At 41.8% G+C, this 27477-nt stretch overlaps 1 protein-coding gene across 1 annotated transcript; it reads right to left on the minus strand.

Moving 5' to 3' along the window:
• Positions 1–1991: 1991 nt before the first annotated feature.
• On the minus strand, positions 1992–27406 carry steep1 (STING1 ER exit protein 1). Its single transcript, XM_033030203.1, has 7 exons — positions 27202–27406; positions 25716–25833; positions 25286–25327; positions 23521–23659; positions 9496–9585; positions 7565–7657; positions 1992–3593 (listed from the first exon to the last, which is right to left on the minus strand). Exons 1-7 carry the CDS (start codon positions 27323–27325, stop codon positions 3531–3533), a joined length of 669 nt encoding a protein of 222 aa, XP_032886094.1. The 5' UTR covers positions 27326–27406; the 3' UTR covers positions 1992–3530.
• Positions 27407–27477: the final 71 nt, after the last annotated feature.

The following is a 27477-nucleotide window of genomic DNA, read 5'->3' on the forward strand; positions in this document are numbered from 1 at the left end:
TGCAACCAAAGACAGTCCATAGAAGATCATGGTTGCTGCTATTAGTGCCGTATAGTGTTCAAGAGCCTGATGGTCGCATGGAAGAAGCGTTCTTGTGAACCTTGTGGTTAAGGTTTTCAGCCTTTTTTACCTTCCTCCAGATTGAGGTAGCAAAATTAGAGTGTGACCAGGGCGATATGGGTCTTTGAGGAGACTGGCAGCCTTATTGAGACAGCACTTCCTCTAGATTCCTTCAATGGTGAGGAGGTCAGGACCTGCGATGGACTGGGCCTACCACTCACTGAAGTCTCCATCATTCCTGGCCATTTGAGTTCCCGAACTAGCTAATACCACAACCAGTCAGTTTGCTGTGTATTGTACCCCTGCAGAGGTTCGATAGATTTTTCACCAGCATACGAATCTCCTCAATCTACTGAGAGGGTGAGGGCATCGATGAGCTTGCTTTGTGATTGCATCGATGTACTGGGCCCAGGACTGATCTTCAGAGATATTCAAGCCAGGAACTTTGACTTTGAGATACAGCACATAAACAGGCCCTGTGGCCCACCTAGACCATGTCAACCAGCAATCACCATGGACATTAGCACTATCCTACACAACAGGGACTATATACAATTTTACCAAAGCCAGTTAACCTACGTCTTTGTAGTGTGGAGAGAGACCGGAGCACGTTGAGAAAACCCATGCATCACAAGAACGTACAAACTCTGCATGGATTCAGGATTGAACCTTGGTCTCTGGTGCTGTAAGGCAGCAACTCTACTGCTGCGCCGTGATGCTGTTAAGCTGTTTGCATATCCACCACCTCCCATGGAGATCCCCAGCTTTCCTCCCCTGGTCAATAATCAGCTTCTTGATCTTGCTAACAATGAGTGGACGTTTGTTGTTCTGGCACCATTCAAGGACCTCCATTCACCAAGGAGACTTTGCAGCCATCTCCAACCTCTCATCACCATGGTACGAGACTCCCATCTGTCTTAAATGGACACCAGGTCTTGTTTTATCTTTTCTTTTGCTTTCAGTTTTACAGGTATTAGACACCAGTTTCTACATGAGAACAATAAACCTTCGCATTTACACATTCATTGAGTAAATTTCCCAAAATGTTCACACTGAGATGATTAATGAGTATCAAACAAGATCAAGAAAAATAGGCAAGATTAAGATCAAGAGTGTTTATATGTCATATGCATTGGATATGAACTGGAACAGTGCCATTTTTACTTGCATCAACTTTCTTTTGAGCTTTTGAGTTTGAGCTAGGAACATCTGGTGTACCAACGGTGTAACTGGCTGCATGGACCAACTGGGTGGAGATTTGTCTGACTTCTTCCACCTCTCATTACTAAAGTCCAAGGTCTTCACCTGCTTTAAAAGGGCATCCATACTACCGATACCCAAGAAGAGCAAGGTGATACGTGTCAATTATTACCAGTTGCACCACTGTCCATGGTGATGAAGTGCTTTGAGAGGTTGGTTATGACACATATCAACTCCTGCCTTACCAGGGATATAGACTCATTACAATTTGCCTACCACTACAACAACAAAATGTGGGGGGGACATACGGGGAGGGACTGATCTTACTGCCCTTTCACTCTCCACTGGACCATTTGCTCAATAAGTACACGCATGTCAGGCATCGAGTACAACTCATTGTTCAACACCATAATCCCCTCAAAACTCATCATCAAACTCAGCGGACTGGGTCTCTGCTCTTCCCTTTGCATTTGGATCCTTAACTTCCTCATCAGTTGACCACACTCAGTACAAATCAGCAACACGTCCTGCTTGATAACTATCAATACAGGAGTACCTCAAGGCTGTGCGCTCAGTCCCCTGTTCAACAATCACTATAGCCATGAATGTGTAGTCCGTAACACCTCTAATACCATCTTTAAATTGGCCGATGATACCACCATTGTTGGACGGATAATTGAGAAACCTTTCCCAGTAACTATAACCTCGCATAGTTTCATTAATGCAAATCCTTTTTGAGTTATAATACTTTATTTAGAACATTTTAATCAACTCTCAAGTCTATGTATGCTTTATTCTCCTTACAATTCTGGAGATAAAAATAGAAAATATATAAAAGGGAAATACTTTTAACCTGTTACAATATTAGCCAAATCACACAGGAAAAGAAAGAGCATCAGCTCTGGAAAGGGATCACATTTGAAATAGTTTTTTTCTGTCTGTTTTTTTAAGAAATAATCAATTTCTAGCATTCCTGTTTGTATACAAAGATCTTGCTTTTAATCCTAGAGCTGTTTTCACTGTAAAACATAGTTACATTTACTGAAGAAGGGTCCCGACCAGAAACACGAGCTAGCCATGTTCTTGAGAGATGCTGCCTGACATTCTGAGTTACACCAATATTGTCTTTTTTTACATATTCACTAATGTTTTGATTTCAATAAAGTTCTGGAGACAAGCACATGCTTTGTTCCTGTTTTTATATTGTTTAAATAGTGGGAAAACCTCAGAGGATTAGTGCAAGAATTAGATACAAACGGTGCTGGTATCTGTGAAGCAATAAAGGTGGGCAGCCATTCTTCATGTACGAGCCAATAATGTTCAGGCAGATTACTAAAACACAAGCTTCACAGAAGTCAGTCTGAAGAAGGGTCTCGACCCAAAACATCACCCATTCCTTCTCTCCAGAGATGCTGCCGGTCCCGCTGAGTTACTCCAGCAATTTGCGTCTAGCTTCACAGATAACCCTAGTAACCGCATACATCCTTGTATGTGCATGTGCATGGGAATAGACTCCTGTGCATGTATTATCCGGGGGCTAGAGAATGAGAGATAAAGCTGACAGAGTGCAGATAAACACTTCTCCAAAGATTAGTTTAGTTAGAGATACAGTGCGAAAACAAGCCCTTCGGCCCACCGAGTCCGCGCTGACCAGCGATCCCCGCACATTAACACTACCCTACACACACTAGGAACGGTTTTTACATTTATATCAATCCAATTAACCTACAAATCTGTACGTCTTTGGAGTGTGGGAGGAAATTGAAAATCTCAGAGAAGACCCGCACAGGTCATGGGAAGAACATACAAACAATACAGACAGGCACCCGTAGTCAGGATCAAACCCGGGTCTCTGTCGCTGTAAGGCAGCAGTTCTACCGCTACACCGTTTATATAACACTCACTAAAAACACATGCACATAAGAAAACAGGACAGCTAAAGTAATAAGCTGACTGAGCGGTGAAAGTAAATGTATACCAAATGCACACATATAAACACCTACTGCGGGAAGTGTATCCTAAAACAATACACAATATGGTACAATTTGTTAAATGCAACATAGTCCCGTACACATACAGAAGAATTCAGAGTAAGTAAAAAAACGTGTTTTTATTCTCCCCACCATTTCAGTCTCTATAGATGACATGGAATAAAGCACAATGACCTTGCTTAAGTTGACAACTGGCCCAATAAGTGACAGAATCGCTTTGTTGCTACTCGTTTCTACTTTATGTATTATGGCAGGGATCCGCTTCCACGAATCCACTATTCATTTGAACTGATTGTCAATCAAGGTTCCCTTCATCTTGGCTTTCTTGACCTCCAGCTCAGCCTGTAAAAAAAAAAAGAAACTTGTTAACAGGAAATCTGAACCTGCTTTGTACTGAAAATATCATTAAATTAATATCATTAAAGTACTGGTGGGAAGTTTCAATCTGCCGGATATTGACTGTGTTCCATCATGAAAAGGGCTTGGACAGGCTGGAATTTGTTAAATGTGTCCGAGAAAGTTCCCTTTATCGATCTATAGAGGGCCCTACGTGAGAGGGTGCAACACTAGATCGCCTCTTTGGGAATGAGACAAAGTAAGCGACTGAAGTGCCAGAGGAGGAGCACTGACTATAATTCCATTAGTTTTAAAGTAGTTATGGAGGATAGGGCTGGCCCTCAAGTTAAAGTCTGAAATTATGGCAAGACTGATTTTGAAGGCATTAGGCGATAATTGCAGAGGTCAAATGGCGCGTTTGCCATTAACGAGACGGCTGGCTAGTGAGATAGCAAGAGTACAGGGGCAGCATGCTGCTGTTCGGGTGAAGGACAAAGCTGGCACATTTACATAACCCTAGTTGATGATAACTGCTGTGGCTCTGGTCAGTGGATGTTTCAGATCTAAAGAGTCAGGATCAAGCAAATTCTTCCGCGAGGATAAGACGTGGCGTTCACTTAAGAAGGCAATCAGGAGGGGTAAAAGTTGACATGAAATGGATCTGGTGTGGTGAAGGAAAATCCATCAAGATTCTATAGGTCTATTAAAAGGGTGGCTATGGAAAGAATATCTCCTTAAAGAAGCCATCTCTGTGCAGAGCCAAAAGAGATGGGGAAGATATTAAATTAATATTTTTCATCTGTAAATCAATATTTTCCAACTGAGGAAAAGATCATGGAAGCTACAGAATTAAACCATACGAGTTATGATGTCTGAAACAAATTACCAAAGAGAAGGCATTGACAGTTTTTAAAGCACTTTAAGATGGATAAATCTCCAGAGGAAAGCCAGTGCATTCTCAGACATATGAAAGCCGAGGAAGAATTGCAGAAGCCCTGGCAGAGATATTTGCATCAGTTTTGAGGTCTTTACACTGGCTTCTAGTCTGTCAAATAATTGATTTCAAAATATTTCTGTTGGTTTATAAAGCACTAGGGCCAAAATATATTTCTGATCTTCTGCTACATTATGAACCATCCAGACCTATGAGGTCGCCTGGGACAGGTCTGCTTTCTGTCCCCAGAGTCAGAACTAAACATGGAGAAGCAGCGTTTAGTTTTTATGCACCACAAATATGGAACAAACTTCCAGAAAAATGCAGGTCCGCTCCAATTCTCAGTTCCTTTAAATCGGGGCTGAAGACTTTTCTGTTTGATGCTGCTTTTAATTACTTTTAATTTTAATTAAATAAAATATTTATTCATTTCTAACACTGCATTGTAATTTTTATTCTTGTATTTTATACTTGTCTTATTCTATTTTAGCTTGTTTTTATATTCTATTCTTTTTAATGACTGTTTTTAATTGCTTTTGATTCTTTTTAATGCTTTGTCTAGAACACTTTCAATTACCTTGTTGCTGAAACGTGCTTTGTAAATACACTTGCTTGCTTGCTTCTTGAGCCACTGGTTAAGTTCTGGAAGATTGCAGGGTGGCCAATGTTGTACCTTTATTTCAAAATGGAAGCAAGGACAAGCCAGGGAACTACTTGCCAGGGAGTCTGATGGCTTTGTGCATGGAAAATTGTGCCTCATAAAACTGAGTGTGTCTTTTGAAGCGGTCACCAAGAGGATTAATGAGATCAGAGGAGTGGATGTTATCTAAGTTTACTGTAGGATCTAGTTTAGTTGGGAAGTTGTGCCAAAGAATTGTGAAGTGTTGCACACTGACAAGTGTGAAGTGTTGCACTTTGGTATGTCAACTCAGGGCAGGACTTAGACAGTAAACAGTAGGGCTCTGGTGAATGTTGCAGGAGAGATAGATCCGGGGGTACAAGTGCATGGTTCCCTGATAGTGGTAAATCAGGAGGACAGAGTGGTGAAGGCGATATTTGGCACGTTGGCCTTCGTTGGAAAGGCTATTGAGTTAGGAAATCATGTTGCAGCTGTACAAGTTTGTGAGATCATATATGGAGTACTGTGTGCAGTTCCATTCACCCAACTGCAGGATGGAAGTCATTAAGATGGAAAGGGTGCAGAAGAGATTCACCAGGATGTTGAAACCAGGAACTGCACATGCTGGCTTACACAAAAGGACACAAAGTTTTGGATTACCACAGCGGGTCAGGCAGCATCTCTGAATAACATGGATAGGTGATGGTTTGGGTCGAGAACCTTCTACAGTCTGAAGAAGGGTCTCGACCATAAACCTCTCTGAAGAACATGGATAGATGAAGTTACGGGTCGAAACTCGTTCAAACTGGGCAGAAGGGTTCAGACCCAAAACTTCACCTTTACATATTTCTCCAGAGACGCTGCCTGACCTGCTGAGTTACTCCAGCACTTTGTGTCCTTTCACCAAAATGTTACCTGGACTTACTGGCTTAAGTTAGAAAGAAAGGTTGGATAGGCTGGGACTACGAGTTGTACAAAGTCATGAAAGGCACGGATAAAGTGAACATTCAGTCTTTACCTCAGGGTAGATGATTTCAAAAATGAGCGAAAATAGGCTTAAGATGAGACAGGAAACATTCAAGAGGGACCTCAGGGGCAACGTTTTCTGCACAGAGGGAAGACCATGTTTGGAATGTCCAAATGTCTTTTGAAAGTCTTAATTGTTCCCAGAATGCCACTTTGGTTGTCAAGGACAAGATGGGTCAAAGGTCCTGTTTCCATGTTGAACTCTATACCAATTGGTAACTTAGTTTAATTGAATTTTACATTTTCATTCGCCTTGTCTTTAGTATTACTAAAGACCTGCTCGATGACTTCAGGGTGACCTACATGCATACTTTAAACAAGCTCTAAGTTGTGCTTGACCTGGTGTCATGTGCATTCTTTTGCCATGTGTCACACCCAGCAACAGTGATGCCATCAAGCTGGCGGAAAACCCACTAATTGTTGTACATTTCTAATCAAGAAGTATCGAAAGATTCATATTCAAACAGCAACATTTTTAGGGCAGCAAAACATGATTGCATAAACACTTGGGATTGAATAAGAAGTTGCAAGTTAAAAAATATATAAAGCATAGAATTTTTAAATGCTACTGAGTATACCGAGTTCACTTGAATTATGTTTGAGAGGTCAGAGGCTGTTCAGCAGTAATTATATTTTGCCATTCAATTAAAAACTCAATTACACCTCATTCTACACAGGATGATATTTTAATGAGTTTTACAGCAGAAAAAGTGCAGGGAAATATTGCATAATACCTCAAATCTCAAAGATGACTGTACATACGAAGACTTTAACAGCACACTCTGTGGGAAAGCAGACTCTCAATGACAGCAGCATTTGGATTTGTGTGAAGATGCAGACATTAGAAGTGGCAGTGGGTTTAACAGAGGAACGATGTTCAACGTGTACTGACTCTTGCTTGTTGCAACTGCACATTCATGACCATTAATTTTCAGCTATAAAGATGACCAAGCTCAAGGGACCAGCATAGTTTATTTAAAGTGTGTTTTTTGTTGTTATTGCAGAACAAAGGGCAATTAATAATTTACACTGTTTTCTGGAATGATATCCTGGAATAAAATCCTATGCAGGCATTTTGTGACTACATTCAACTCAATTCCAAACACCTGTGCTTTGATTTCATGCAGGGCTAGGATGAAGACATTCTTGTGCACTAGCAGCCAAGTCTGAGGCAAAGCAAGTCACATTCACATTTTTTGTTATTTTTAAATCACTGGTGCGTGAGCAAAAATGACATTTGTGCAGCAATCCTAGCTGGATTGTTAAATTATTTTTGAGATTAATTCTATGTGTTACTTTGATAATTTCTGAAACTTCTAACTGCAGAGAAATCATGTTCTGAACTTGGAAATAGTGATCTGTCACAGACTGCAAGTGATAAAATGTTGCTTGACATACCAGTTCTTGCAGTCGCTTCTTGCTCATGCCTTTCCGCTCGAGTTGCTTCTCAATCACCTTGGCATTTTGTGCATAGGAATCAGCAATCTCCCTCTGTCCAACACAGAAAATACAAATTAGATCATCTCTAGTCCTGCCATTCAGTGAGATGACTTGCTGCCTGTCAATATTTTTTACATCCACACCAAATTTACAATGTAGGGAATTTAAAAAAAATCGTTAACTCCAAAACTGATTTATTAGTATATCATCATTTTAAGCAGTGAATCAGAAGCAGCTAGGGTGAACCAAAGTAGAGGATTGTCACATGGTTAATAAGGAAAAGCTGATCTAGTTGGGTCCCATTGGAGTTTAGAAGAATGAGAGACCATCTTTTTTGAAACATTGAATATTCCTAAGGGCTTGACAGGATAGGTTTCACCTTGTGAAACAGTTCAAGGCCAGAATACATAACCACAAAATGGGGGAGGGCGCCGATTGCATTCACAATACAAATTTTAGTTGCAGCGCGGAAATAGGCCCTTTGGCCCAACAAGTCCACACCGACCAGAAATCCCCACACTAGCAGTATCCCGCACACACTAGGGACAATTTAAACTTACACCAAACCAATAAACGAGTTCGGAATTCCGACTGCACATGCCCAGGTCATAGGTCACTCGCTATAAACAGTCTCGGTGGTGCTGCGTTGTGTGCAAGCCTGCGTTTCTTCCATGGTCGGGCCTGGTTCTCCGGCCGCTGTTGAGTTGCTGCTGCGCCATCCCCGTCCCTGACCGGGGTGGCCCTGGGCTGGCAGAGCGGCCCAGGACCTGCAACGTCGCTCGGTTCTGCCTGTCTCGCCGGGTTGGCCCGCAGCACTCCACCTCCACCCCCCTGCCCCTCAATCCGACATCGTGATCCTGCTGAAGATGGGCAGCTGCCGGCCCTGCTCGAAGATGGGCGACGTGGAGCCGCTGCAGCTGGGGTCGTCCTGGTTGGAGAGAGAGTCTGAGGACGGGCTCTTGCCGGCCATGGGCAGGTTGGGCGCCCGCTGGAGCTGCTGGTGGTGCTGGTGGCAGCAGCAACCTCCTCCGGGCTCTGGCTCAGGCGAGGCCGGGGCCCTTGCTCCTCCTCGGGGTTGTGGATGAAGTGGCAATGGGTACCATAGGGGCAGAAGCTCCTTCTTGTACTTGGGGTGGCGGCTGAGGGAGCACAGCTCAGCCAGGCACGGGCGAATTGGCACGTTGCCGTAGCGGCCCATCGGGGTGCGGATTCCTCTGGAGTTGGAGTGGGGTTGGGCTGGAGTTGCCGCTTCTTCTCCGCGCCGGCTGTGGGCCTGTGGCCGCCAGTGTCATCGGTTCGGGGATGTTGGTTGGCCAGGCGGGAGAGGCGGATTTGAGCTGGGGTTGGCGCTTCTCCACGCTGGCCTGGTGTCCCAGTCCAGTGGCGGTTCAGCAGTGCTTGCGGCGTCGGGGACCCGGGTTCGATCCTGGCTGCAGATGAGGTGCGTGTCTGTGTGCGTGCGGCTGCCGAGAATGTCTCTCTGTCGGTCCAGTCCACTGTAAGGCAGCAACTCTACTGTTGCGCCACCGTGCTACTGTTAAAAAATGTCTTCTCCCAGAGGGATTGTGAGACTTTGAATTTCCATGCTCCAGAAGGGATGCATATTTCAATAAAATTAGAAAAAAACATGAACGAAAATGTATTAAAATGATACAAGAACGCTTGTTAGTAATCTACTTTAACCATTCACATTGCAATCCAGGAAGCTTTAAAAGACAATCACTATGTTTTAATATTTATTTTCCCCAACGTGGTGTGGCTGTCACTTAAAATGCCAGCATTTGGTATGTATTACAAACTGTCTCCAAGCACGAAAGCAGCTAAGAGTTAACCACATATTATCTTCATGATAACTATGCAATACTAAAACAAACATTTCCAGAACTCACCGCTTCAATCTCCTCTTCCTCCTCATCAATAGTAGATACAGTGACAGAGCTGAATTTGCCCATGTCTTTGGTCCTCTTTGTCATCATCACCTGTAGAAGCAGAAACGTGCAGATTAGTGCTTATGATGAAGGAATATTTTGCTTGTTGATTTTAAGAAAATAAAAGTATGTAGTCTATTTAACGAGACACTATATATCATTATTTTTTAAGTCTGGATAGGTCATACTTATTTGAGATTTATCTCCCAACAAAAACAATACTACTTTACTTTTTTACTGGTTGTTCCAAGCTGTGCGATCTGCTCCAAAGCTTTCATTGAAGCAATTTCTCAGCACAACATCACCAACAGGCAAGAATAATGTTAAGCATGAGGACAGTGCTCAGATTTAAATTTGTTTACTCAGGGAATCCTTAACTCTTCCCCAATGGCAGAATTGTGAACAAGAAATTTATATGCACGGACCCACATTCTATCATTTCTCCTTACTGGGTTTAGCACAACCAAACGCGTGATTCATCCTCTAACTGAAATATACTGTTAGACACAATGTTTAAGAAGGAACTGCAGATGCTGGAAAATCAAAGGTAGACAAAAATGCTGGAGAAACTCAGCGGGTGAGGCAGCATCTACGGAGCGAAGGAAATAGGCAATGGTTCGGGTAGAAACCCTTCTTAGACACAATATGTAGAAGCATGAAATCAGGGAATTCTACCCAACTGGTCTATGCCAAATAGTGGGTATCCTTGCATGTTAACCCCATCTCCCAGCACTTGGTCCATAGCTCTTCATTTCTTAGCGATTCACGTGTTTATCTATATAACTGTCAGCAACCCAGCTTCAATCACACTCTCAGGCAGTGCATTCCGGCTACTTAAAACTCCATGGATCTACTCCATATATGAAGGTCCCCCTCACATCCTATCTGAATCCCTAAACCTAAGTGCATTAGTTCTGATATGGGGCTCCGATTCTTGCAATCTTCTCTGTCTATACCCCACATATAATTTTTACATACCTCAATCATCTGCTCTCCCAACCTCCTCCGCTCCAGGGAGAAAAGGTTTAGCTTCCCCAATCACTCTTTATAACTGAACTGCTCCATCCCAGGCAATATCCTGGAGAATATCATTTACACCCTCTGGAGGGCTATCACATCCTTCCTAAGCTTGATGACCCGACCTGGTCGCAATATTCCAGCTGACATCTGACTGATGATTTATGAAGTTGGAGCATAACCTCCATACTTTAATATACACCTATCCATGTTCTCCTGAGATGCTGCTTGATCTGCTGAGTTACACCAGCACTATATCTTCTGTACTCAATACCCAACTCATGAAAGCCAATATCCAGAATGCCTTCCAAATCACATTGGTACACAAAAAAGCTGGAGAAACTCAGTGGGTGCAGTAGCATCTGTGGAGCAAAGGAAATAGGCAACGTTTCGGGCCGAAACGTTGCCTATTTCCTTCGCTCCAGATGCTGCTGCACCCGTTGAGTTTCTCCAGCTTTTTTGTGTACCTTCGATTTTCCAGCATCTGCAGTTCCTTCTTATATTCCAAATCACATTGTCTATCTGCATTGCCACCTTCAAGGATCTATGGATTTCTACTCTGAGTTCCCAATGTTCCCAACGCTATACTTGCCAAGATCCAATCAGTCGTTGTGTGTCCTAGCCTCATTAATGGACCCAAAATACATCATCTCACATTTTAGACACAATAAACTGCAGATGCTGGTTTACAACAAGAAGAAAAGTGCCTCAGCAGGTTAGGCAGCATCTCCGGAGAACATGAATAGGCGACATGTTTGCACCATTCTTCAGTTCTCAAACATTGCCTATCCATGTTCTCCAGAGATGCTGCCTGACCTATTGAGTTGGTGCCTTTTTTCACCTCACATTTTTCTGCATTAAATCCACTTGCCATTTTTAGCCCATTTCATCGGTACTTCGATATCACTTTGCAGCCTAAGACTACCTTCCACACTATCAACTCTGCTAATCTTTGCATCATTTGTGAACTTACTGTCCCTGACTCCCATACCCACATCCAAGTCATTCAAGTATATTACAAACAGCAATGGCCCTGGCACCAATCCTTGTGGGACATCACTGGTCACATAAATAACCCACTACCATCACTCTGTCACCTTTCGCCATGCCAATTTTGGATCTATGTAAATCACATCTACTGCCCCACCCTCACTGATTCATCCTGTTACCTCTTCAAATAATCCTATCAAATTGGTCAGACAGGATCTATCCTTGACAAAGTCACTCTGGGTGTCTCTGATAAGTTCCTGCTTTTCCAAGTGATTAATCCTCTTCCTCAGAACTCTTCCCTGCAACTTCACTACCACTGTTGTTAGGCTTAACCTGGTTACCAGGTTAGAACAGAACAGGTTTGCTGAACGCTATTAATTTGGTACCTCACTTACCTTCAGCAAACATTTGGAAATCTCAGCTAGAGTCACAGCTATTTCTTCTCTTGCCTTTCATTGCTGCCTGGATTTAGGGATAAACTCCATACTTCTATTCATGTCAAGTCATCTTTATAACAAAGCCCAAAGGAAACTTAAAAAACACCACCTCATCTTCCATTTGAGTACGTTGCAGCTTACCAAAGTCAATGTAAAATTGTACAATTTCAGGTAACTGAAGTATCAGAACTTTCATTGGCTCAAGTTTACCCTCCCCATCAGCACTGCTGGTTACATCCCACAATACTGCATTTAATAACATTTTGCACATCCTTGGTTTGTATTTTTACTCTAGGGACTGTTCATCAACACAATGAGCAATACAACACATCCCTAGAGCAACCACAAATTGGCCACAATCAATCACAAATATTCCCGTCGTCCTATCCAGCCCTCCTTCACCTTCTCTACAACTAACCTTCAAATTAACCTCACCTTAAAACTAACTTGTTTACAGAAATACAATTGAAACAATGCAAATTAATTAATAGAGAAATAAAATTGAAAATCGGTACGCTGATTAATCCCGATTCTCTTTCTGTTGATGCTGCTGCACTGGTGCTTCTCGCTTTTTCTGTGTTCATTTTCAATTTCTTAATTGTATTTATCGATGTACCTCGAAGATATCATTCGAACGATGCCCAGAACTACACACCATCCTCTCAGTGTGATTTACATGTTTACCACAATAGTACTGATTTTCCAGTTGCATTTCTGCATAATCTTTTATTTTCAACTTAGTGATTTACTGACGTTGCATTATAACTTTTCATTATTATCACATCTGTTCCCCAAAACACTGATACTCTTCACTTCCCCACTTTTAACTCTCATGTTGCAAGGGATGTGTGGTTTCCTTTAATAAAATTGTAAATCTAAGTATCAAAACTATTTGCTGAGTGGTGAGAACTTCTGCGGTCACATTAGCGAGCCTGTGTGGGATTTATTAAAGTTGAAATGAGACATGGAGGCTGAACAGAGTTGTACATTTGGGCTCCTTCATTCAAAAATGATCAACCGTAAAACATTGAGACACACAGCACATTGATAAACATCTGGAAGAGAAACAAACATTAAAGTTTTAGAGACACCCTTCATCAGATAACTTAAATGTCAAGGTTAAAGCCCTGTCCCACGGTACGAGTTCATTCCATGAGTTCTTCCGAGTTTGCCCCGATTCAAACTTGGAGATTTACGGTAATGGCCACTCGTCGGTACTCGGGGCTCTCGTGGACATTTTTCATCATGTTGAAAAATCTTCACGAGTCTTCCCGTGCTTACCTGCCGTTAGCGAGTCTTCCCGAGTACCTGCCGTTAGCGTTAAGAGACATCCCCGAGCTCCGACGTACCCGCTACGTTAATTCTCCGTGCTTACCACGAGTTTGATTTTTTTTAAACTCGGGAGAGCTCTTGGAATGAACTCGTACCGTGGGACAGGGCTTTTACTAATTAGCGTCATGCAAATCTAACATTTTTTGAATTTTAGAACTTTTACTTCCATGAACAAAATAGGAACTGACAGGTAAACAGCATTAAGATAGAGATCATCTATGATCTAAATGAATCAATCATTTGATTTTAGGATCATTTTATTACCTTGAATCAGTGCTACTGAATCTCAACAGGATTCATGGTGGCTATATGGGAGCTGAAAGTTCTTTACAGCTAATGTAAAGCATACTTTCAGAACAATGTGAAAGTAAATACAAAAACAGTCCAATCTATTAGGACACATAAGGTTCCAGCTCATCCTATGAAAGATTCAACACCCAAAACTTGCTTATTTATCTCTGGAGAGATCCTTATGGTCATCAGTTTTGGTTCTCTATGCCTTTTGATACACTACTGACCAGACCTGCCCTAAACCTCCAATGCTCCAAAGAGAACAATCCAAGTTTGTCCAACCTCTCCTTATTGCCAAGAGAGCTAGATAGGGCTCTTAAAGATAGCGGAGTCAAGGGATTATGGGCAGAAGGCAGGAACGGGGTACTGATTGGGGATGATCAGCTATGATCACATTGAATGGCGGTGCTGTCTCGAAGGGCCGAATGGCCTACTCCTGCACCTATTGTCTATTGTCAAATAGCCTCTAATCCAGGCAGAATTCTGGTAAAACTCTTCTGCATCCTCTTCCAAGTCTTCACATCGTTCCCATAATGAGGCCATCAGTTACTGTGCACACAATACTTCAAATGCAGCCTGACCAAAGTTTTATGAAGTTGCAATATGGCTTCCTGAGTCTTATTCGCAATCCTTTTCCATATGAAGGGAAGCATGCCACATGCCTAAGACACAAAAAGCTGGAGTAACTCAGCGGGACAGGCAGCATCTCTGGAGAGAAGGAATGGGTGATGTTTCGGGTCGACACCCTTCTTCAGACTGGTTAGGGATAAGGAAAATAAGAGATATAGACGATGATGTGGAGAGATAAAGAACAATGAATAAAAAGATATGCAAAAGAGTAACGATGATAAAGGAAACAGGCCATTGTTAGCTAGTGCGACTTGGTTGGAGGAGGGATAGAGAGAGAAGGAATGCCGGGGCTACGTGAAAAGAGAAAAATCAATATTCATACCACTGGGCTGTAAGCTGCCCAAACGAAATATGAGATGCTGTTCCTCCAATTTGCGTTTAGCCTCACTCTGACAATGGAGGAAACCGAGGACAGAAAGGTCTGTGTAAGAATGGAAAGGAGAATTAAAGAGTCCAGCAACCAGATCAGGTTGGTTCAGGCGGGCTGAGCAAAGGTGTTCCGCAAAACGATCGCCCAGTCTACGTTTGGTCTCGCCGATGTATAAGAGTCCACATCTTGAACAACGGATACAGTAGATGAGGTCGGAGGAGGTGCTAGTGAACCTCTGCCTAACCTGAAAGGACTGTCGGGGTCCCTGGACGAGTTGAGGGAGGAGGTATAGCGACAGGTGTTGCATCTTCTGCAGTTGCTGGGGAAGGTGTTGCATCTACTGCGGTTGCTGGGGAGGGGGTGGTTTGGGTGGGAAGGGATGAGTTAACCAGAGGGTTGCAGAGGGAACGGTCTGTGTTGAAGGCGGAAAGGGGTGGAGATGGGGAAATGTGGCTAGTGGTGAGATCCCGTTGGAGGTGGGGGACATTTTGGAGGATTACGTGTTGTATGCGACGGCTGATAGGGTGGAAAGTAAGGACTAGGGGGACTTTGTTGCGAGTAGGGGGAGGGGGAGCAAGGGCAGAGCTGCTGGGGAACTGAGGAGTCATGAGTGAGGGCCTCATCTATGATGGGAGAGGGCAACCTCTATCCCTAAAGAATGAGGGCATCTCGGATGTTCTAGTAAGGAACACCTCATCTTGGGCGCAGATGCGGCGTAGACAGAGGGATTGGGAGTAGGGGGATAGAGTCTTTGCAGGAAGCAGGGTTGGAAGAAGTGTAGTCGAGATAGTTGTGGGAGTCAGTGGGTTTGCAATAGACCACTCAATAGCCATAAATCTTTTTAACTCTCAATCTCTTACATTGCCATTTTCATGGTGCAATGGACTTGGCCTCACGATCCCCGTTTACATCAATGATGTTAAGGATCTGCCATTGACCGTATACTTTCTCCTTACATTCAACCTCCTAAAGTGTAATACCTCACACTCCTTCTGCCATTTTTCAGTCCACAAACTTAAGGGCCTGTCCCACTTGGGCGTCATTTGCATGTCATTTACGCAACATCATTTATGTGTCACGACGCACGACGCGCGTGTCGTGACGCGTACATGGTGCGCATTACGAGCGCATGGTGCGCGGTGACATAGGCAGTGACGCGTGGCTCCCCAGGATTTTTGGATGTATAAAATCTTCGCGCGCCATCTGCGTGAAGTGCAAATGATTCCCAAGTGGGACAGGCCGTTTACCAACCAAAATTTAAAAACTTACATATTTTACCTTTCTGTTAATTTAATATCTAGACGTCCACAACAAGCATAGAACATTTCCAGAGTACCTACCCCTGTTCAAATTACAACCTAAATATGTTCAGTTAATGTACAGGTACATGTGGCTCCTCTATTTTCTTATTTTTAATAATCGTACATGCAATATCACTCATTTATAGTTTTTGTACCCGAGTTAGGTAGTGATCCGCAAATACTTGAAGGTATCTAAAAGGCTTGAATAATTCTTAAAATTGACTTCAGTTACAGCAAGAATGGGAAGGCAGAAAGCCAATCATCAGCCAGTTAAGTGGGAACAGCCGCTGCACCATCTACCACTTTGTTGGCCACTGAACACTTAGCATTACTTCATAGGCAACCGCAGCGCAGCAGAAATCAGCATTAACAAGTCCTTTACTTGCCAAAATTGAAAATATTTAAGCCCCTTTTTACATTTTGATAAATATATATTGATGGGGAAAAGGAAGATGGGAGATGTAGGGGAAAGTAATTACTTGTTCTGTCTCCCTTTTACTCCTATAAAATATTCCATTACCAGCAGAGAAGATGTCAGGTTCAAATTAAACATCAACCAGAATCTCTGCAACAGATAAAGGCATCCTTGGAGACAAGTTCAACATGTCCCAGGAATAAGTCCCCAGCTGGTGTAGGTCAGCCAAAATGCCTTTAATTATTTTCCCATAAAGCAGCTTGACTGGGGTCACCAGAAAGTAGTCAATCATCATTTGTTTCAAGCTTAAGCCTTAGAAATGTATTCCAGTATAAATTAATACACTGCAAGCTTCCATAAACAGCGGCCAAGAGGCACCAACTCTCCCAATACTCGGATAGTATTTATCCAGTTATAAACGTTTTTGTTTTGAGTGTGTGCAGGTGATGGTAGGCATTAGGTGTTAGAAAGAATCAAGGTTATTCTTAGAATGGTTAGAATGGTCCAGGGGTGGAAAGAAGGGATGGGCAAGACAACAATTTTCCAGACAATTCAGAGGTGTAGCTGAAATCTTCAAAGCCTGTAAAACCCTTTCTGTTGTGTCTCTTTCCCACCCAACTTGCTAATTAAAAAAAGTCAGAAAAACACCAGTGATAAGTTTTCCATACTTGCTCCTCATCCAGACTATTCACTCTCTTTATCTTTAGCATTGTTTCTGCACATGATGAAATTTTAATCGAGAACTGCTTTTTATATGCAAAAGTCACCCTGTTCCTTATGGGAATGAAAATCAGGCAGACATAATTGCTGGCTTAAATAAATCACCAAGGCTGAATTGTCCTAACTGCATTGGGCTGCTCATCGCTAGACCCGAGGCTTCTGTTATCATGTAGAACACTGGAACATTTTGTGAAGATATCATCGTCAAAAGATTTACTCTTTGAAGTAAGAGTAGTTGAGATAACTGGATTATCTGTGGGGATCAAATATTGCAAAAGTAAATTTAAAAATGTACCAGAGAAAAATGTTTCCTCCTAGATTTGATTGAATCAGAACAGTCCACAAATGTTGTTAAATCCACTCCACTATTACATAATTAAGCAATAAACTTTTCACATTTCACTCTTCCTCCATGAGGAGTCAAAAGCATTAAACTCAACAACCCTGTTCTTTGGCTCTGCAAATAATTACTTCACCACACGTAAAGGCAGGTATAGCGAGAGAAAATAAGAGTAGAAGAACAAGGGAAGGAATCAGGAGGGTAAGAGAGAAAAAAAATGAAAAGAGAGGCCCATGAAGAAAGGGAGAAGGAACAGTGAAGAGAAAGAGAAGGGGGATGCGGGAGGGTGAGAGAGGAAGTGAGGAGAGAGAAAATACAGATAAGACAACCATGCTTACATTTGACAGCAATTGGCATTCGTGAATTTCCATTATTTCTTATCACTGAGGTACTTTTTTAATAACTTTTGATTTACAGAGTAAAACATCCCAAGTTAATTTTTTTTACATAAAAGTATTTCACTTATCTTGAGCATTTGATACAGTCCAGACTCAATCTCAAAATGAATACCTCAAAAATATTTATATAAAAATGACCTCCATGAACTGCCTTAGAAGTCAGTTTTGCAGAGCCAATTTTTCTTTAAAGAAAGCAGTGTTCAGGTGACTGAATAATATATAATATTGCATGCAACAGGTCCATACAGATGACACGGTCCAACAATTTTTGAAGCTTTAAAGAAAACTTGAAACTTATTGTGCTTTTCTCTGATCCACTATAATCTCTAGATACCTCCAAGTTCTCATATCTCACAATAAAACTCCAGCCTATGCACAATCAAATAACCTCAAAACTAAACTTATCTGCTATACCAATTTCTGAACTTAGATAACTGATCATTAATATTCCATCTGGATTCTATCCATCTCATCATAGAAGCTCCTCTCCAGTCACTTCCATAATATATTATATCCCAATAATTATGAAAGCAGCCCACACATTACGTACACCTGAGTGTGCATAATAATTATTACTCCAAATCTGATTCATACATTTCCACTTCTATCTTTATCACCTTCACTTCCTTCTTTTTATCACTTACAGGTCAGGTCTCTCTTATCATTCGGCTCACTACATTTGGTAATGCTGATCTCTACTCCAGTATCCCCTTGACAATCTCATTCTCCTGATGTCATCCCTCGCTCATTGCCCTCTCGTGCCACTCAAAGCATCCTGTTCTTGTGCCATTCTTCACTCCCCTATTCTTATTGCTCACACATCTCGCTGCCCAGCTCATCTGCCAAGTATTAAATGTAGGAATTGCCATTTTTGTCCCAGTGTTATCCTGATATTTGGCCACACTTCTGTCCATCTCCATATCTTCTTCCAGAATACACGAGTCTATAGCAGATGAAAGATTGAGAAAATAGTCTTTAAGGAAACCCAGCAATGGGATGACTCTTCTAGTCTCGCTCACATGCTAATCATCTCTGCTGCACCAAATACTCCCGCACCCCAATCCTCCTGCCATCCACAAAGAGTAAGAGCAATTTTGGAATATGGGAGGTATAGAAAAAGTTGCCTGTCAGATCTCTTTTATATCTTTCACCCCTCACCTTAAACCTGTTCTCTCTAGCTTTAGATTCTCCTATCTCGAGAAAAGACGATAACTATTCATCGTATTTATGCGAATCATGATTTTATCAACGTCTGTAAGCCTCCTATGCTCCAGGGAGAAAAGATCTGGCCTACCCTACAATTCTAAACTTACAGACCCAGCAATGCCTTCTTAAATTTCCACGGCACTCTTTCCCATTTCATGACATCCTTCCTGTAGCAAGTAGACCAGAACTGTTCACAATATTCCAAATGTGGCCTTACCATTACCTTGAATACCAATACTTTCACCTCTGGAATTTTACAAATTTCTATGTGTTGCTGCCCTCTTTCTTCCTTTAAGATAGCCCTGAAAATCCATCTCTTTAACCCTAAGATTCTGGTCATCTCTCCTTTCAAGTTCTACGGTGAAGCACCGTGCTATATACTGCTACGTTACAGATGCTCAAAAAAATGGTTTTGCAATTTACTCTCTGAAATTCAGAACAAAGAATTTGATTACATAACTTGGAGTTGTGCTGCAGAATAAAAATATTAAAAACTTCCACACTGTTCATATTTATCAGCAGGACATTAACTTTTAATTTTAAACACAAGTTTTAAATTCAAGTTACTAGATTAGAGATGAAGACAACAATTCCATCCATTTGTCATATGTCTCAATAGAAACTAATTGTTCCCTTGTGGCAGCATCCAACTGGATTTGGAACATGTTTGTGGAGGCTAAAACTAAAAGATAAGTAATCATCCCATGAAATGCTGACTGTATACCTCCGTTAATTTTCCTCCTTTTAACATCTGTTCCTTGGGAAATGCAGTCTTCAGGTGTGTTCTGAACACACTATCCATGTTGAAGGATGGCACTATAACTCGACATTTGTTTAGCTTTTTTTCGCTCTACAATTTTTAGACATAATTCCATCATGTTCTAAATTATTTTCTGGATCAACTATACTGGATCAACAACCATTCAACCGCTAAACTCATTTGTTCTCCGCCTTCCATTAACAATCCTCTTTTTAATATAAGGTAGATAAAAATGTATTGATTCGGGTCGAGACCCTTCTTCAGATCCATAGATGCTGCCTCCCCTGCTGAATTTCTCCAACATTTTTGTCTACCTTCGATTTTTCCAGGATCTGCAGTTCTTTCTTAAACTCTTTTTAATAGACAGCTCTATTCAAGATTTTAACTGACCATTACTAACATCTCTGTTCCTTCAATTGCAATATTGCATGATTACATCTTGCAAATGTCCTGAGTTTTTATCTTTGTTGGAGAAATTAAACAATAACAATTATCACTGTTGGTAGAAGCACAACCGGCAACTGAACATAAAGTTACGAACATTCACATTTTCTTTGGATGGATGTTGTCACTGTATATAACAGAGCATCACATTAACTGAGTTGAAACCCACTCTGTAGGCAGCAGCTGATGTCAGCTACATCAGCAGCAAAGGTAGCACAGTAAACCCTTGTTATAACAGACCACAGGAGGGGAATGGTGTTCGTTATTGCCAATTGTCTATAATAACCAAATACGGGAGTATCATTGTATGTACTTGAAACTAAGACCTGCAGATGATGGTCAATACACAAAAGGACACAAAGGTAAATCAGCGTGTCAGGAAGCAACGCCAAAGAACATGGATAGGTGACGTCAGGACCCTTCTTCAGACTGATTCAGTCTGCTGTGTTACTCCAGCACTTTGTGTTGTTTCACCTTAAAACTAGGCGCTAATGATACTGGTCGTCATCAGCTAGCTCCTCTTCACCAGCTGCTGTACGTTCCAGTTGAAACGGCTGTTGTTGTGGTTCGTGTTGCAGCCCCTGGCCAGCAGTGCTTTCTTCAGGCCGCTACCAATGACAAGATGCGCTCCTTCCCCTCTCACCAGTTGCGATTCCAAGGTGGAGTATGTTGGTGGCTGCAGGGTTGGGGAGCCACTGTGCCCGAGCACATCCAGTCGGGGGCAGCGGCTGAAGAAAATGCTGTCGCCAGGGGCTACAAAATGAGCCACGACAGCCGCATCAAAGGACCGTGCGGTCGGTGAAGAGCTCATTGTTGCTCCATTCGAGTCAGGGATGGCGTCGGAAGCCAGGGCTCTAAACGGCCGGGGAGGCAGCGCGAGCCAGTGGCAGGTGCTGGTCTCCTCTAACCAAAATCTGTTATAAAGGGGTCCGTTAAGCCAGGATTTACGATGACTAACAACCCTCAATGCTTTTTGGCCAGTAGGCTAATAAAGCACTGCTGTCCAGAAATTCTGGCTCGGAAAAATTAGCATAACTTTTGTTTACAATAATTATTACAAAGTGCAAAGCCACCCTGCACCAATGCCAACAAATTTAAAATGTTTAACACATTTACAGTGACTTGGATAATGTTCTACTGAGGCCACCATCCTTGTGTATGTGATTGCATTTACCATTTCTGTCCAACCAGATGAAGCCATTCTGTTAAAACCACCACGTGGGGTGAAGCAGCCAACAAGCAATAGAACAGAGCACTTCGGCCCACAATATCTGTGTCTAACATTATGCCAAATTTAACTAATCTCCTCTGCTTGTACATGATCCATATGCCGCCAACCCCTACATGTGCCTACCCAAAAGCCTCTTAATCGCCATTATTGTATCTGCTTTAAACACCTCTTGGTAGCAAGTTCCAATGAGTTACCAACCTCTGCAGATGCACCACAGCAAGCATCCTATTGGGTTGCATTACAGCTTGGTTTGGAAATTGCATAGACGCAGCCCAGTCCATCATACAAACTAGCCTTCCCTCACCGACTCTATTTATACTTCACACTGCCTCGGGAATGTAGCCAACGTAATCGAGGATCACTCGCATACCGTCATTCCCTCTTCTCCTCTCCCCCGTTGGGCAGAAGATACAAAAGCTTGAAAGCATATACTTCTCCCCTGCTGTTATCAGACACTTGAACGGACTTCTGACTTGATAAGGATGTGTTCCTGATCTCTCAATCTATCTTGTAGTAGCTGTAACATTACATCCTGCACTGTTTTCTTTCTATTTTGCGTCACCTTATGTACTCATGAATGGTTTGATTGAAATCATGTAGAGATAATCTACCTAGATGGCATGCAAAACATAATTTTTCACTGATAATAATAAACCATACATTTAAAAACAGTTCAAAATGGTTTAAATCAGGGGTCGGCAACCTACGGCCCCCGGGCCGAATGCGCCCGTAACCCAAAATCATCCGGCCCGCAGGCGGATTTTCCCCCCCGTAATCATCCAGCCCGTCGAGCTCCCGCCCCGAGCGCGGCCAAGCTCAGGCTGTACTGCATCCTGTGCAAAGCCGCCGGCACAGCTCGCACCTTCTGTGAACACGTTTAAGAAAGAACTGCAGATGCTGGAAAAATCGAAGTTAGACAAAAATGCTGGAGAAACTCAGCGAGTGATACATGCAAGGAATGCATGAGGTTGCCTCACCCGCTGAGTTTTTCCAGCATTTTTGTCTACCTTCTGAGAACACGCGATTTGATGCCTGCCATCCGGGACGGGATCCATGTGTACACGTGATAGATGTGGCCCGCCAACCGCTCACATACATGCGTACTGGCCCCTATGCAGAACAAGGTTGCTGACCCCTGGTTTAAATAGAGCTATATATCATAGAAATAGTCCTTTGGCCCAAGCAATCCATGCCAATCAATCTAACCAGTTTAAAATGCTTAAGTGATAGAAATGTAATTAAAATCATTAAGATTACTAAACTAAAGAAAACCTACTTTTCTGTTTCAATTTTTCAATTCAAGCTCAGCACCCACATTTAAAATGAAGTGATTCAGCTGCTCAGCTGCAGAATGGTGTACTGGAACCTGAGGACACCCCTGGACTCAGTGCAGAGTTCAATGGTGTAGCAAGAGGACAGATTCACTGGCATCTGACCTCCAGTTGCTCCTAACTTCCACATACAACACAGTCACAGAAGTCAGGAATAAACTGACCCATGCACTGCAGCTCGCCAACAATTTTCTGAAAAAATATTGGCAAGATCTGGTCCAATGACCTGAGTTGTTAACTATTTTTCTCTACAGATACAGCAGTTACTGTCCTTATTTTGGAATGTAAAATAAAAGAACATATTTGACATATCCAAATATCTTGGAAAAATCCTCCTCAAACCCATAAATAGTTACATTTGCAACAAACCGTATGAACGGTGGGGAAAATTGCAAATGTAATTACGTCTTGCTCCCAATTAGTTCATTACTGAGAGAAATCCTGAATTTGAGTCCGTGGCATTTTGCACGTCATAAACATACTTTAAACCTTATTTCCCAGAACAGTCACTTAGGTATTCCACATTGACCAAAATAATAACTTCCTTGAATATGTATTATCTGTATTTTTTTGTTGTCCATATCTGTCTCAGCATAAAGCATGTGTTAACTGCTTGGTCCAATCACCCCGTTTACATGAACAATGAAATCTTATGTGGCCCACATTAAATTTCATGTATTGCTGCAAATATATTATTATGTGACCTTGAATTGCTTGATAAATAAATCCTCCAGCAAATTTCATGATGGAAATATTTAAACATTCAATCTCACCTTCTTCGGAGGTTCCTGTTTTTGACTATATATATTTGTGGTACCAATCCCTTGGCCGAATTTCACCAAAGCACCATCCACAATGAAAGTAACTGGAGTATTCTTCTGTTGGTGCTGATAAAAGAGAAGCAGCCCACACCTGCAAAAGTACATAATTACTAGACATCTTTTACAACAAGAATGTAAACACATCTGGAAATTTTGATAAGGACAATGGATTAAAGATTTGTTAAACCAAAGCTTAGTCCCATACGAACTGGGCATATGAAGATAAATGAACGTGGTCAACAACTCAAACATTCAAAGGAATTTAAAAATTGTATATCCAAATTTTTGCTACTAATTCCTGAATGTTTACATTTAATATGAACATGATATATATGGCTTAAATAACTTGTATACAGTGCACATTTGAAAAATTAGTATAGTTAAACCGATGAGAACATGAAAAACCGATGAGAACATGAAACGTTTTAGGTTGGGACCCTTCTTCGTAATGAAAGAAGTGCCCCATCCCAAAAGGTCATCTATTCATGTTCTCCTCGCATGCTGCCTGAATTATTCCAGCTTGAATTATTACAACTTCCACTTGTTTCAGTAAACCTGCATCTGAAGTTCCTTGTGTGTGTGTGTGTCTCTCTCTTATCTCAAGTCTAATAGCTTTTGCTATTTCAGTTGAGAAAATAAATTAAAAATTCTGAAACAAATATAATTTAAGAATATATTTTTGGCTATAATGCAAATAGGTCCAATTCCCAAGTGAAGAATGCTAAGTGACTCTTACTATAAGGGATGACATTCTTTTACAATGCCTTTGGGTTAAATGGTTGAATTAGACAGCAAGTTACTTTGAACAACCATATCTGGTATTATTCTGAATAGGCAATGTGATTAGTCCTGGATGGGTGCCAAATTCATGGTGATAAGCAGCTAGAATCCATGATCATTTACATTTTGCACCAGATTGTAGTCACTATTTAATTAGTGACCCGAGCACTCATTTCCAGCACTATCCGATATAGTCTTGTAGTCATACCTTATTCTCTCGTCCAACACTGTTCCAAACTGTTATTCACCTACAATGTACCTTCAGTGAAATTATAGGTACCACTTAAGTGCTCATGTTGCTCATGCAGAGGTTGAACATGTTTAATTCCCTGTTTATTAGCTCTCCGAATACATACCTCATGCTATTAATCCACACTTCCATGGACATCCAATTATTATTAGCATGATAAATTAATATTTTGCTTTTAAATCTGAGAAGACGCAACAGAACTTCTAGATTAACCAATCACAACAATCAAAAAATAAATTGTATGGGATGGAAAAATGAAATAATATGTTATGCACTACCTTTTATGACTCTCTTTTCAACCGTACCATCAATACTTGCATTGGTCACACTCTTGGTTCACCCCCTTCAAAGACCTTTCCTTTCGTCCTTTCTGCTCTCTTCCTTTTGTCCACAACTTCAAGCTTGTTTTACTCCTAACTTTTCCCAAATTTGATTACATTTATCATTCAGAAAAAAATAATTGTTTCTCACTGCAGACACTTCATGAACTGTTATTACCAAAAACTTCATTAAGCTTATCAAGCAACTGCAGCACCATCTCACAAATATTGCATTAGTTATTAGCAAAGGATCACGTCCTTTAATATTCATACCTAACAGATCAGCTACCTTATGTTACATTTAGTCTTGACTGCTTATATGTAAAATTACACAAGATAAGTAAACACAGAAATATCAAGTACTTACTTTCCACATTTTTTCCTAAATTGCTTCTCTATTCCTTGTGGCCTACAAGTGGGAAGAAAAGAAATGATGACTGTTTTAAACAATTACTCATTAAAATTGAGCTTGTGTGAATGTTTTAACTGAATCCAACCAGTTTGATGAAAGTAATTGGTCAGATAAAAGTTACTTCTGCAGCTGAATTACCCATGGCCATTTGTGCTCCCTCACTTACTCAGGTATTTTTTTCCTTGGAATCTCTTGCCCACATTTCGCTTAATTTAAAACCTCTTTAATTTATTGTCAATTCAAAATAGAGGAGTGAAAGCACCAACTTACATATGACCTGTAAAATCTTAACCCTAGAATACCACAGGTCATAGTTTGTGAATGGATTTACTAAAGTTTTAAAGCCAAGGCACATTTCAGCATTCTTCAAATGATTCTGCCTTACCGTCGTAGGTAAATGGTCTCATCTTCCTCAGCATTACAGAATTTATGAGCATGTTTGGATGCATCGATGACACGTGCTCTATCTTGTGGTCTCATGGGAAGTTTCTCCAAATGGCAATCTGAAAAAGAAAGGAAACATTTTTTTTAATGCATAATCAGTATTTCCTGGATTGCACAATGAATAGTGTAAGATTAGTTCATGTACACATGAAATTCCCAAATGGTGATCTGACTGAAATCCGGCAGAAAATCGAATCTTAGTGGTCCCGAGATAAGGAATTATAGTGGGTGATGAAAGTGATCTGCCCAAATTCAAAAAGCCTCTATATTTGCACCTAAAGCATCATTCAATTGTGGGATACTAGCACACAGTCACATGGAGTAATAAAGTCAAATAGCACAGAAACAGGCCATTCGGTCCAATTTGCCCATGTTGGCTAAGATGCCCCATTTACACTAATGCCATCAGCCCATATTTGGCCCATATCCCTCTAAACCTTTCCTATCCATGCACCTGTCCAAACGCCTTTTAAATGTTACAGTACCTGCTTCAACTATCTCCTCTGGCAGCTCGTTCCATATACCCACCACATTCTGTGTGAAACTAACACCATCCTCCACACTATGGGCAATTTATAATCTTTGCCAAAGCCAATTAACCTACAAACGTGCACGTCTTTGGAGTGTGGGAGAAACCGGAGTACCCAGAGAAAACCCACGCGGTCACAGGGAGAACGTACAACTCTGTACAGAAGTAGCAGTAGTCAGGATCGAACCCGGGTCTCTGGCGCAGTGAGTCATCAACTCTACCGCTGCGCCACCGTGACAAAAAGGTCGAAATGGTAATGGCAAGAGGAGTTGTAAAAGGGATCGGCAAAACATTTGCCAAGTCTACACTTGGTCTCACCGATGTAAAGGAGGGGGGAGGGGAGGGGCAACAAATGCAGTAGACGAAGTTTAAGGAGGTGAAACGTCACCCACCCATGTTCTCCAGAGATGCTGCCTGACCCGCTGAGTTACTCCAGTACTCTGACTTTTTTTTTTGTAAACCAGCATCAGCAATTCATTGTGTAATTAAGTTTTTGGTAATAACAGTTCATGAAGTGTCTGCAGTGAGAAACAATTATTTTTTTCTGAATGATACATTTAATCAAATTTGGGAAATGTTAGGAGTAAAACAAGCTTTAAGTTATGGTCAAAAGGAAGAGAGCAGAAAGGACGAAAGGAAATCTCTTTGAAGGGGGTGAACCAAGAGTGTGACCAATGCAAGTATTGATGGTACAGGCGAAAAGAGAGTCATAAAAGGTAGTGCATAACATATTATTTCATATTTCCATCCCATGCAATTTATTTTTGGATTGTTGTGATTGGTTAGTCTAGAAGATTCTCAGATTTAAAAGCTGGGCTGAGAGGGATCCTCAGCCCCTCTCAACACACTACTCGAGACCGCGGCTTCGGGGCCTACACGGACTCGGGCGTTCGCTCACCGAGGACCAGCACCATCTGTCCGCACAGGCAGTAGTAGACGTGCAGCGGCTTCTCGCCGTCGTCGTACTCCTCTCGGTCGCGGGTGTCGGAGCACACCACGCTGCGGGACACCACTTTCGGCATCTTCGGCGGTCAGAGCGGGGCCGTCGCCGGGGTAACGCTCATTCGCCGGCCGCCATCTTGGACGGCGAGCCGCGGGGCATTGTGGGAGCGCGGTCAGTCCTCTCACCCAAAGATGGCCAGACCAGACCAAAGATCCTTTGGACCAAATTATG

Source organism: Amblyraja radiata, chromosome 12 (genome assembly GCF_010909765.2).
Source record: "Amblyraja radiata isolate CabotCenter1 chromosome 12, sAmbRad1.1.pri, whole genome shotgun sequence".
NCBI lineage: Eukaryota > Metazoa > Chordata > Chondrichthyes > Rajiformes > Rajidae > Amblyraja > Amblyraja radiata.